The following is an 11,967-nucleotide window of genomic DNA, read 5'->3' on the forward strand; positions in this document are numbered from 1 at the left end:
CACCACACCTAACTCCAGACCCGTGGATCTAACAGCCCGACAGCCCTTCCTCTTGGTTGTTCTATAACATCTCACACTCAATAAGTTTAAAACTGACTTTGTTGTCTTGGGTCCCCTCATCCCCCTGCTTCAATCTTCTCTGTTTCTCTAGGAGTTCTTACCATCTGCCTGGTTGTTAAAGCCAAAATCCTGGGTCATCTTTGCTATTTCCCTTTCCCTCACCTGCCAATCTCTCTCTGGGTACTGCAGATTCGACCCCTTGAATATTTTTCAAATCTATTCAGTTCTCTACCCACCATCATCTCTTGCATATTTCACTCCAACAGCTTCTAAACTGGTCCTCCATCTCCTTTCAATAATTTCTGCACACTACAGCCAGAGTGATCTCTCTAAAATACAGATCTAAATACTTCATCCTCCTGATTAAATCCTCTTCTTTCCCTTTAGGATAAATTCATGTTTTGATATGACATACAAGACCTTCCATGACTGGCCTTCATTTCATCTTTCCAATGTCAATACTATTCCTTCCTTCTATCTTTCACTCCAGCATTTTAGAACTACTTTCAATTCCCAAACTTGCATTCTTACCTTCTGGCTGATTTATCTACCTAGAAAGTTTCCTCCTCCCCCTGCTTCACCTGAATAACTCCTGCTTGTTCTTCAGTGCTCGGTGCGATGGTTGCCACTTTGGGGAAGCCATTCTTACTATAAGCCTGGATAGGTGCTCCTCTTCATCTTCCCACAATGCTGTCTTTTAATCCTGGTCATAGCACTCATCGCGAGATTGGAATTGTCTGTGTACTTGTCTATCTTCCTCACCCCAGACTGTGAACTCCTTGAGAGGGAACTTGGGCTTATTCCCTGCACCTATCACTGTAATTGAGTGAAGAAATTCATTTTAAATCTAGAAGTGGATTTTGACTTGAAGGCAGGGATCATATGGAATGAAGTTGGAGGACAGAATGGAAGTTGACATTTTCAAGCGGGGGTGAGAGGTAGTGGTGGCAGAATCTGACTTGCTGGCTAAATGTCGAGTAGGTTTAGGTCGGTGGCAGGGCCCGGACAGGAAAAAGAGCAGTGAGACAAATAGTGTAACCCACAAGAGATGATGGTGGCTTAGACTAGGGTGGTGGCAGTGGAAATAAGGAGAATCAGACAGTTAGGAAGTAAAATGAACAGAATTGCCAGTGGGGAGTAGGAGCCGAAGAAAGGAAAAGGGTATAAGATGAGGTGAGTTCTAATTTGGGCAACAGAGCTCCTAGTGGTGTCTTCTTCTATGTGGGGAACCTAAAAGGAAGAACAGATTACAGATGGTGGAGAGGTTTATCAGGAGCTCTGTTTTGGACATGTTAAATTTGAGGGGCCTGTGGGACACCCAGAGGCCCCTGGATATTCAGGGCTGCAAATGGGAAATAGAAATTGAGAAAGAATGAACAGAAAGGTAGGAGAAAAGTCAGAAGGGTAGATAGGAGTCATAGATGCCAAGATAGTGGGATTCAGAAAAGAAATGACTAGAGACAAGGGGAAAATACTGCTGAGCCTTTTCCCCACAGGTACCTCCACTTCCATAGACACAAATACACTGGAGGGGTTTCTCTTGACAGCATTTTTATTTCATTTGAAAGTGAAACTCAGAACCTGGCCCGCCCCACTAAAATTGGGATCATGGTAGGAGCAGGATTGACCTGAGGATCATTAGTCTCTTACCAGGGTGAGAACAGGGGTACATATGGGTCATATCTCTATGTTAGGACAGGGAGAGGCCCAGCTACTGCTGGGTAGGTAGGGCTTGGCTATAGGCCAGGGAAGGGGTGAGTTACCATCCGCTAGACACATGCAGAGAGAGCAGAGACTCATTCAAGGACTGATGTTAGGGTGTTAGGGTTTGAGAAGACCTAGGGCAGGATCAGGGAGCTCTGGACCAACAGGTTCAATAGCTGTGAGTAGAAGACTTGTCCAGCTCACTGCGCTGCTCCTTCTGGGACTCTGTCACCACCTGCTGGGAGTAAGGTGTGTGAAGGGTACAAACCATTCAGTACCACCCTTCCTCCAGCTCCTTTTGGGGCAAGATGTCCCCCTCTCTGGCATAACCAGCTGAGAATCCAGTCTATCCGTCCACCTTCTCTATCTCCCTGTCTCCCTCTCACCCCAAGAACTGATAACCCATAATAACCTAAGATCAGCTGTAGCCAGGCTAGACTCAGAAATAATATTGGAAACGATGGAGTTCTGGTCTCAAATGACCCATCTCACCTCCCCATCCCGGGTCTCAATGGTCTTGATTAGAACCATCTTCCGGCTGTGGCTGTCCTGGGGAAGCTCCACTTCAGGCACTGGAAAAAGCAGGTGAGGGGTGGGAGGGAAGAGGCTTGGGATTTCTCTCCTTTAAAACCCTCATTCTCGTATGTGAGGGGCAGAGCTTAAGGGTCGAGGGCAAGAGTAGACCAGGACTCAGTAGTTCACCAGTCTCAGTACAGAGCCATAGCAAGAGTCCGGTCAGCGCAGAAGCGGACAATGAGACAGGAAGGTTGGAAGCCAAGTATAAGAGACTCACCAGTCGTCTTTATATTTAAAGATGCAAAGGAATGGACGGGTACGGAGATCCTGGAGGCAAAGCCAAGTGGTCAGCTACTCTGTGTATGCCACTCCCCATCCATCTCTGAACAGCCCATCCGACCACGCCCTACCGCCCTCCCGCAGCCCCGCTCCCACCGGCTCTCCTCGCCCTCCAGCAGCTTCCGGTAGGTGGCGATCTCGATGTCCAGGGCCATCTTGACGTTGAGGAGCTCTTGATACTCGCGCAGGTGCCGCGCCATCTCCTCCTTTAGCTGCCGCAGCTCCTCCTCGAGGCGCGCGGCGCCCGCCTGGTACCCGCCGGCCTCCAGGGCAAACTGCTCCTCCAGCTCCCGCAGCTGTCTGAGCAGCGCCTCGTTCTGGGGGGTAGCGGGGGTCAGAGGGAGGAACAGCCCTCACAGTCCAACCTCAGGCACAGGTGCGCAACCTGGTACTCACTGTGCCGCGCAGTCCGTCCACCTCGCATGTCAGGCTCTGGATCTGGCGTCGGGACTCGTTCATCTCCTGCTTGGCCTGGCGCAGGGCTTCGTGGTTCCGATTGGCGGCGTCAGACAGGTCTGCATACTGCGGAATGGGGGCAACTCGGGTGTGAGTGGACCGAATGAGCCCTCGCCCCAGCGCCCTATCCCCCCAAACTTCCCACATCCTCCGGGTCTCTCGCACCTTGGACTTGTACCATTCCTCTGCCTCCTGCAGGTTCTTCGCCGCGATGCTCTCATACTGCGCGCGTATGTCTCTCAGCGCCGCTGTCAGCTCAGGCTTCACGGTCGCCTCCACCTCTACCTGCTGCACCTGCTGGTTCTCCACGCTCACCTGCAGGTCTCGCAGCTCCTGCCGCCCAGGGCAACAAGACGTCGAGTTCGCAGCGCGGATCCCACGCGGATGGCGCAGTTCACGCACAGAAAAGAGCAGAAACATTTGAATCAACAGAAGGGGGCGCCAGGGAGTGCAGCGCTCACGGAACTGCACACCCTGCGCACGGTCCGCACTGAGCCCGTGGCTAGATTACCAGGTGCAGCTCCGCCGCTCGCCACCAGGCGGCGCAGGGGCGGAGGCAAACCACCTGTAGGCTGCGTCTACCCAGCCAATGTCGCTTGGCTTCCCCAAGGCAATTCTTCTGCTCCGCCTGCCAAGCTCCCCCAGAGCTTGCCTCCTAGCTCTAACGCGACAACCTCCAACCTCCTAAGCCTCCCTTGATATTTGGGTACACGCACCTCATCATGCAGCTTCTTGAGGAACTCAATCTCATCCATCAGAGACTCAATCTTGCGTTCTAGCTCCAGGCGGGCGAGTGTGGCGTCGTCCACGTCCTTCATAGGGTGGCAGTAGGGGTTCAAGAGCAGGGAGGGCTGCTCAGCCGGGTCCGTTCAGCCCGAGGAAATGCCAGGCCCACCCTGTCCGCCTCTGTAGGCTTCTGGTTACCTCCCTGCACCCACAGATCCCACCCTGAACACGCAGACTAGGGGTAGGGGTGGAGAGACGGAAAATCTATCTACACGGGCCCCGGGTTCACCTTGCGGAAGAGCACGAGATTGTGCTCAGCATCCTCCCGCTTGCGCGTCTCGTCCTCCAGCCTGGTGGGAAGAGCGGGCAGTGGCTGATATGTGGGGGCACCGTCCTCCGCGCTCCCCAGAATCTGGAGTAGAGACTGCGACTTGCCCAGGACTCTGAGGAGGGGTCTTCAGGCTGCCTGATGGACTCGCCCCATTTTCTAACAGTCTGGGCCCCTTTATACACAGGGGAGACATAGTCGCTCCTGCTCCCTCGCCTCCCCAGAGACTCAGCAAAATGATCGGGGTAGGATGGAGCGGGGCGGGGGGCGGGGGGCGAGGATGCTGCCTGCACATGCCTGCCTGGGTTGACCAGGGAAGCCACTCCCTCGGGTGGCTGGTGGGGAGGGAAGCGAGGCGCAGCTGCCTCGACGGCCGCCGCCCGGTCCTGCCCCCTGACCTCTGCTTGAGTGCTGCCAGGTCCTCTGCCAGTCCGTCGCGCTCCACCTGCACCCGGTCGCGCTCGCGGCCCAGCAGCTCTAGCTCCCTGCGCAGCTCGCGCAGCTCCTGCTGGCACAGCTGGTCGGCGCGCGCCGGCTCCTGGCCCCGGGCCTGGCTCAGCTCCCCGCGCAAGGCCGCGTTCTGCTGCTCCAGGAAGCGCACCTTCTCAATGAAGTTGGCGAAGCGGTCGTTGAGCTCCTGCAGCTCCTGCTTCTCGTTGCTGCGCGTGGCCAGGAACTCCTGGTTGAGGGCCTCGGCCATGGAGAAGTCGAGGCGCTCCGAGGGCAGGCGCAGGAGGGCGCCGGCGCCAGACCGGGGGACACGGAAGCTGCCCAGGCGCACCGAGGAGCCGGAGGACGCCGAGCCCAGCAGGCGGCTGCCTGAGAAGCGGGAGCTGGACGAGTAGGAGAAGGCCCCTGGAGACAGTGAGGGCGGTGGCCCGAAGGTGCGGCGGTAGGACGTGGAACTGACGCTGGCCCGGAGGCCCGACGGATGGCTCATGGCGGCTGAGGATGGGCAGTCACCGCTGGCGGAGCTGGTCCCGGAGCTGCAGACCTCTGTGAGGCGGCTTTATAGTCCTGTGGACTCAGGGGGGGAACGGGCAGCTCCTCCCATTGGCCTGACTGTGCGGCTAAGTGGGGAGGGGGACGCCCCACCCCTGCGGAGCAGTAGGAGCGCCGCGCCCTCCCTCTCTGGTTGCTGGCGCACTGCCTACTTGGTTCCCCCTGTTGCTGATGGGGAAGCAAGCAGGGATGGAGACTACAGGCCACAAGGCGGGGTTGGAGGTCAGCGACTTCCAGCAAGCATCTAGAGCAGCAGTCTAGCATCGGCCTGGTTTGAGCTGGGGTCCCTGCCTGAAAGAGCTGGTAAAAATTGGGGGATAGGAGGACTGCAGTTTAAAGGACAGGCTGCTGGCACATGAATAGGGAGGAGGTGGCCCAGGTGGATGGAGAGCTGGCCTGGCTTAGGCCCCAGAGCCCGTGCCTCCATTTGTCCCCTTAAGGCAAGCCTCTGCTTTCACCTGCTGTCAGCTACCCATTTTGTCACCACACCCAGGGAGATATAGGGGACAGGAGGGCAGAAACAGCTGAGGGGGGTGGAGAAGGGCTGATCTCTCTGTAATCCCCAGGGCCCTGTGAAGGGTTGCTGCCTGGCGCCAGCTCCTCCGCTAATGGATTGGCCACTTCCCCTCCCCCGCCTCTGGACACATGGCCAGGGGGTGTCTGCCCAAGTCTCAGCTTTAAAGACACAGCTCCCAAACCTGGATCTACCCCAGAGCCCCAATAAGGTGGGCATACCAGAAGGGGCTGAGGGCGACTGGGCCCACCTCGGGGTCCCACTGGGCAGGGTCCGTGCCCTGCCAGAAGCTGAGCTGAATGAGCCGGTGTATGCTGTCTGGCTTTACTGGATTCTCCCTTCCCCCAACCAACTGCTGCTCAGTCACTGTCTTACGGGAAACAGGGTGATTTCTGAGGTAGGTAGGGGAGGGGGCTGAGGAGTGGTAGCTACTGCCAAAGCTGAGAGATGGATGGACTGGCAGGAACTGGTTTCTGGTATTAAGGACCTGCAGGTATCCAGAGATGGTCAGGGCTGAATGAGGATGAGATAGGAAAAGAGAAGGTGCCCATCCCTAAAGATTTAAGGACTGAAAGCAGAGAAAGGCCCCAGAGCAGATCCACAAGCTAGTGCACACAAATAGATGCATGCATATAATAGCACTGTGTACCTATGTCCACACATATTACACAAACACCCTCCTCCCCTACATATATTTTTCTACCCTCCCCACCCTGGAGTTAGCAGGAAAGCTGATGTCTGGCCTTTGCTTGTAAAATGATTTCAGAATGCAGCAGAGGCTGCCCAGGAATGGACAGAGGCAGCTTGGAAGGTCTGCAGGAGCCAGGGTGCTGAGGCCTGCCGGATTCGGCAGGAGCCACTGAGCTGCAGCCGCTGGGGACTCCAGGGCTCTCCAGCAGGGTCAGGTCTGCTTTGGATTGGCCCTGGGGACAAGAGCTGGGTGTGTGGGGAAGTAGGTTTGGGATTCCGAGTTAGATCTTTGGCTGAGGCAGTGAGGAGGGTGGCTCCCTGGCGGCCAGTTCCTTCAGCATTGCAGGGCAGAGAGGCCTCCTCCTCTTTGTGTGTCCTCTAAGATCAGCCAACGCCCGCCTGCCGGCTCACATCCTTACCGCCTTAGTCTCCTTTCCAGGCTCCTCCTTCCTTCCGGGCCATTAGTCTCTTCCTGCACAGCTGCCAGGTTCTTCTCCTTGATGGGTCGGGTTTGGTTGCCAGGGGAATGGGAAGAGGATGGGAGAGAGGGGACAGATGGATAAACCAGGGCCTGTCCTCTCTAACTCCTGGGAATGGAGAGGGATAGGGTTCTTCACAGGTTGGAGGTAGGGGGTTTGACAGGTGTGAGGAGGGCCTGGGGAAGACTTGGTGCTTTCTGTGGCAGTCCTAGGCTCTGAGCCTCAGCTGCTGTTGGCCTGGAGCCCCATCGATTCCAGCCCAGGCCCTGCCCTGCCCTTGCCTGCTATCCTCAGAGAGCAAACTGGGAGTCTGAGCTTGTACCACATGTGGAGGGGCAGACAAGGCCTAGGAGGACCAGCTCAGGCCCTGTCTTTATAAGGAGCTGCTGGTAGACCTGGGCCTTTGAATATAGAGGCCCCTTGGGCTGGGCTTGAGGAATTCTAGTTGGGGTTCCCATCCCTCCTCTGCTTAAGCTCCCATCTCATCACCCAGATGCCTTACAGTAGGGGGGACCAGGGCTTCTTCCGCAGGGCTCTGGGAGCTGTGGAGGGACTAAGGCTGGGTCTGGTTTGGTTGCTAGGGGAATGGGAAGAGGATGAGAGAGGGGACAGATGGATAAATCAGAGCCTGTCCCCTCTAACTCTTGGGAGTGGGGGCGGGGGAGGATAGGGTTCTTCATAGGTTTGAGGTAGGGGCCTTCACAGGTGGGGGAACCAGGCTTGCTGTCAAAGCCAGGGCCCTGGCATCCAGCTGCCAAGCTTCTCATTTGATTTGACACTCTATTGTACGAATTTAGGCTCATTACTATGTTCTTCCATGTCTTTCCGTAAAATGGGGATAATTGTAGCTTCCATCTCAGTGTTCTTGGGAGGATTAAATGAATAAATATGTGTAAAATACCTAGAATACAACTGAAAATGTAAGCTATTTTTATTGTTATTACTATTATTATTTATCTCCTGAGTGATACTATCAGCCCCTAATGCAATGAGAATCTGAATTTCTTTTAGATTGTCCCTAGTAGTGGCTGTGAGCAGTCCTGGACCGAGTGGAAGGAGCCAAGTACTTCCTGGCTGATGGAGAGAGTGGAAGGTGACCTCATCTTCCTCTGTACTGGGCAAATAATATACTAATGAAGACGTGGACTCTGGGTTTGATTAAGACTGCATGGGTTTGATCCCCGTTCCTCAGCTTAATAAGCTGTGTGCTTTGGTTTGGGTGAGTGATTTAACCTCAATTTACCCCATTGTCTACATCCACAAGTGGGGATGATAATACTAGTGCCTCCCTCATACTGTTGGAGGCTGAAATGACTTACAATATGTGAAGCACTTAGTGCTTGGCACACAGGACTTGCTGTATAAGTATTAGCCAGTGTTATTATTACCCCTCCTCCTTCTGCTGCCCTTGGCTGCTCTTCTGCTTGAAGGCTTGGAGAGAAATGACAATTGGATGCATTCAGAGGTTTGCAAGGAAGGCAAGCAATGAAGTTTAGGTTACTGGCAAGAGAGCTACTGAATGATGGGCCATGGACTCAAAGCTGAGTGAGGAGGGGTGTGTGGGCAAGAGACAGTGGGAGATTGGCAGAGTAAAGAGGTCCATAGCTGGACTCCAAGGCAAGGCCGAGGAAGTACAAAGAAAATACAAGGCCAATGTCATAGTACAAAGAAATTGAAAGAGACACTGAGAGGGTAGGAAGTTGTTTTCAGAGAGCAGGATGCATGAATTCATGATTCTGGAGCTGGGGTATTAATGGATAAGATTCCCGGGGAATTTCTAAGGGAGTGGGCAGCTGAGGCTAAAGTGAGTTGGAGGAAAAGGTCAAAGGAGAGAAGATCAAGGCATCAGCCTGGGCACTGACTAGCTGTGTGACCCTGCGCAAATCACTTGTCCTCTCTGAGCTTCAGTTTCTTCATCTGTGAAACCCGGAGGATGACACCTTTCTCCCAGGGATGTTGTGCGATCTGCATGAGGTATTGTACATAAAACAGCATGTCGTGAGGCTCATAGCAGGTGCTCGACACTGTTGATTGTTTTCTTTTCTTCCCATGTAACAGAAGAAACAGACACAGAGGAGCAGTGTCAGCTGGGATCTCCCTGCCTCTTGAGGTTTGAGATTGGCTCGACCTCCATTCCACATCCTGGGGAAAGTCCAATGGCCTCCCCAAGATCTCTATGCCTTCCTAGTACTTTCTCTTTACATCCCTAGCTCCATGTCCCTGCTACTCCTGTACTAGCTGACTTTACAGCTGACTCTCAAAGTGTCCCTTTGTGGAGCTCAGGACCATCCCTTGGTTCCCATGGTCCTCTTTTGCATCACAGGTAGGACCTGAGGCTCAGAGGGACAAAGTTGCCTGTCTGAGGCTGTGCAGTGAGCTAATGGTGGCTCCCTTTCCAGGAAGGCTCAGCCTGGTGGGTCAGGCCCTGCTGGTGTTCTGTGCTCTGGCCCTGCAGGAGCCAAGATGAGCGTCAGCCAGAAGGAGTCCAGTTCCATTCAAGGTGATCTCTCTTGGGCCGGTCCAGCTGCAGGCTCCCCACTGACAGAGGGGCTCCACCAGAGTGGAATTCTGTCCCCATTATCTTTTGGGGCTCCACTTTTCCAGGTAGGGAGCATTCTGGATATCTTCTCTGTCTCATCATTTCTCTCAATGTATCACATAGTAACTAATAGCTAACGTTTCTTATGTGCCAAGCACTTTTTAATCTTCACAATAACCCTATGGCATAGATATTATTACTATTCCATTTACAGTTGAAGAAACTGAGGCACAGAGAGGTTAAGCAACTTGCCCAAGCTCACACAGCTACTTAACTGTTTATATGTCCGACTCCCTGCCTCGCCCTGCTCTGACAATACGATCTTTGAAAGCAGCAATCAGGTCTTATCCACCTTTGTGTTGGTGGTGTCTAGCACAGGACCTTGTTCAAATAACTTAGTTAAACTGAAAAGTAATCCTGATGCACCTGAAAAAAATCTTTCGTTTGTCAGTCTGGAAAATAAAGAGATGTGTTGCTGCCACCTTCTGGCCATTAGCCAGAATGACATCTGCAGTCTGAATGCAAGGCTAAGGGAACGCAGGAATTTGGAGGATGCTTTAAAATTATTATAACCTTCTTTTCACAGGTGAGGATAATTAACCAAGGGTGTGTAAAATGGAATAGCAGCACTAGTATTAGGATTTTGGAGCCCTGATTTTATTCTTCTTCTGCCCCTACTGCAGCCCCCAGAAGCCAAAAGTCAGAGAAGGAGGGCAAAATCTGTTCCCACTCACCCTGTCCTCTACTGTGTCCACAATCTCCAGTCCTGCCCACATTATCAAATCACTTCTCTGCCTGCTTGCCTTCCAAACAGATACCCATCAAATGGAGAACAGAGCAGCTTATGGCCACAGAATGCTTAACCTTCCTTCTCATGGTCTGGCCTGGGCTGTGACTCAGAATCACCTGGGGATCTGTTCAAAAGCAGATTTCAGTGCCCCACCCAGACCTTCTGAATCCCTAGAATCTGTATTTTAACAAACTTCCTAGATAATTTTTAATGCATGTGAAAATTTGAACCTACCTGGATTAAGATTTTTTTCCTTTAAATTGTCTATTTTTCCCCCATTTTATTTTGATTTTCAAACTCATAGAAAAGTTGAACGAATGTTACTATAAACATTACTATAGAATCTTCCAGATTTACCAACTGTCAGTATTTTGCCACAGTTCATTTGAAAGTGAATTTTAGACAGCATGATATTTCATCTCTAAACACTTCAGCATGCAGCTCTTACAGATGAGGACATTTTCCTACATAACCATGGTACTATTAACATGTTCATTAACCCAATATACAGTCGATATTCAAATTTCCCCAGTTGTCCCCATAATATCCTTAATAGCTATTTTCCCCCAATCCGGATTTAAAGATCAAGAATGGTATTTGGTTGTCACCTGTGCAGAGGAAAGAGCCAGAGCATAGGGGTGAGGCTGGGATGAGCTTGGCATGTTTGAGGAATTGGAGAAGGGTCAGTGAGGCTGGAGAGAGGAAGAGAGAGGGAAAGGTGAGGTTAGAGGAGTGGGAAGGAGTCAGAGCACGTAGGGCTTTGTAAGTCAGAGTAAAGAGTTTATGGCTTATTTTACACGCAATGGAAAACTATTTGAGAGTTTTAAGCAGAGGACTGACTTGATCTGATTTATGACTTTAAAAGGTCAATGTGAAGACAATTTTATATTTGAGACACCCTATAAGACAAAGACTCCTAGACTCTTTGAGAAGTGAGTGTCATTTAAAAAATAAACAGTAGGTATATTACTTTCCTAAGAATGTCATAAGGAATCACCACAAACTTGGTGGCTAAAAAAAATAGAAATTTGGGGAACATTTGAGATCTCCCTCCCTGGCATATGTCATCAGTTTGGCTCAAATAAACATAAAAATTCTCTAAAACAAAAACAAAACAAAATCCCAAAAACAAGTTTATTCTCTCACAGTTGTGGAGGCTGGAAATCTAAAATCAGGATGCTGGCAGGGCCGTACTTCCAAAGGCTCCAGGGGAGAATCCTTCCCTGCCTCTTCCAGCTTCTATTGGCCAGGAGTTCCTTGGCCTGTGGCACCATCTCTAATCTCTGTTTCTGTGTCCCCATGGCCTTCTCCTGTGTCTGTGTCCTCTCTTCTCCCTCTTATAAAGACACCCGTCATTGAATTTGGAGACCCAGGTAATCCAGAATGATCTCAAGGTCCTTAACTACATCTTGCAAAGATCCTTTCCCCCAAAATAAGGTTACATTCACAAGTTCTAGAATGTGGACATATCTTTTTGGGGAGCCACCATTCAACCCGTTACAGCTGGGGGATTGTTCTAGACAAGAAAGAGACTAAGAGATATAACAACTAAAAGCAATGTTCAAATCTATATTGTATCCTGGATTTGAACAAAAATAAAGGCTGCTGGAGCAATTGGTTATTATATGCTTTGGAACTATTATTCTGTTTTGAAGTGTGAAGATGAGAATGCAGTTGTGTAGGGAGACATCCTTGTTCTTAGGAGGTACCTGCAGGAGCATTTAGGTCATGAAAAGTCATGCTGTCTGCAACGCAACCTCTCTCTAGTGGGTCAGTCCCATTATCTTCAATGTCATTGTGGTGCAAGGCAAAGGCTCTGGCTAC

At 51.6% G+C, this 11,967-nt stretch overlaps 1 protein-coding gene across 1 annotated transcript; it reads right to left on the reverse strand.

Moving 5' to 3' along the window:
* Nucleotides 1–1,594: 1,594 nt before the first annotated feature.
* On the reverse strand, nucleotides 1,595–11,561 carry PRPH (peripherin). Its single transcript, XM_016151765.2, has 10 exons — nucleotides 6,755–11,561; nucleotides 4,528–5,146; nucleotides 4,091–4,151; nucleotides 3,792–3,887; nucleotides 3,241–3,408; nucleotides 3,016–3,141; nucleotides 2,716–2,936; nucleotides 2,558–2,607; nucleotides 2,257–2,336; nucleotides 1,595–1,999 (listed from the first exon to the last, which is right to left on the reverse strand). Exons 2-10 carry the CDS (start codon nucleotides 5,067–5,069, stop codon nucleotides 1,934–1,936), a joined length of 1,410 nt encoding a protein of 469 aa, XP_016007251.2. The 5' UTR covers nucleotides 5,070–5,146; nucleotides 6,755–11,561; the 3' UTR covers nucleotides 1,595–1,933.
* Nucleotides 11,562–11,967: the final 406 nt, after the last annotated feature.

The sequence above is a fragment of the Rousettus aegyptiacus genome, unplaced genomic scaffold, assembly GCF_014176215.1.
Source record: "Rousettus aegyptiacus isolate mRouAeg1 unplaced genomic scaffold, mRouAeg1.p scaffold_m13_p_2, whole genome shotgun sequence".
Lineage (NCBI taxonomy): Eukaryota > Metazoa > Chordata > Mammalia > Chiroptera > Pteropodidae > Rousettus > Rousettus aegyptiacus.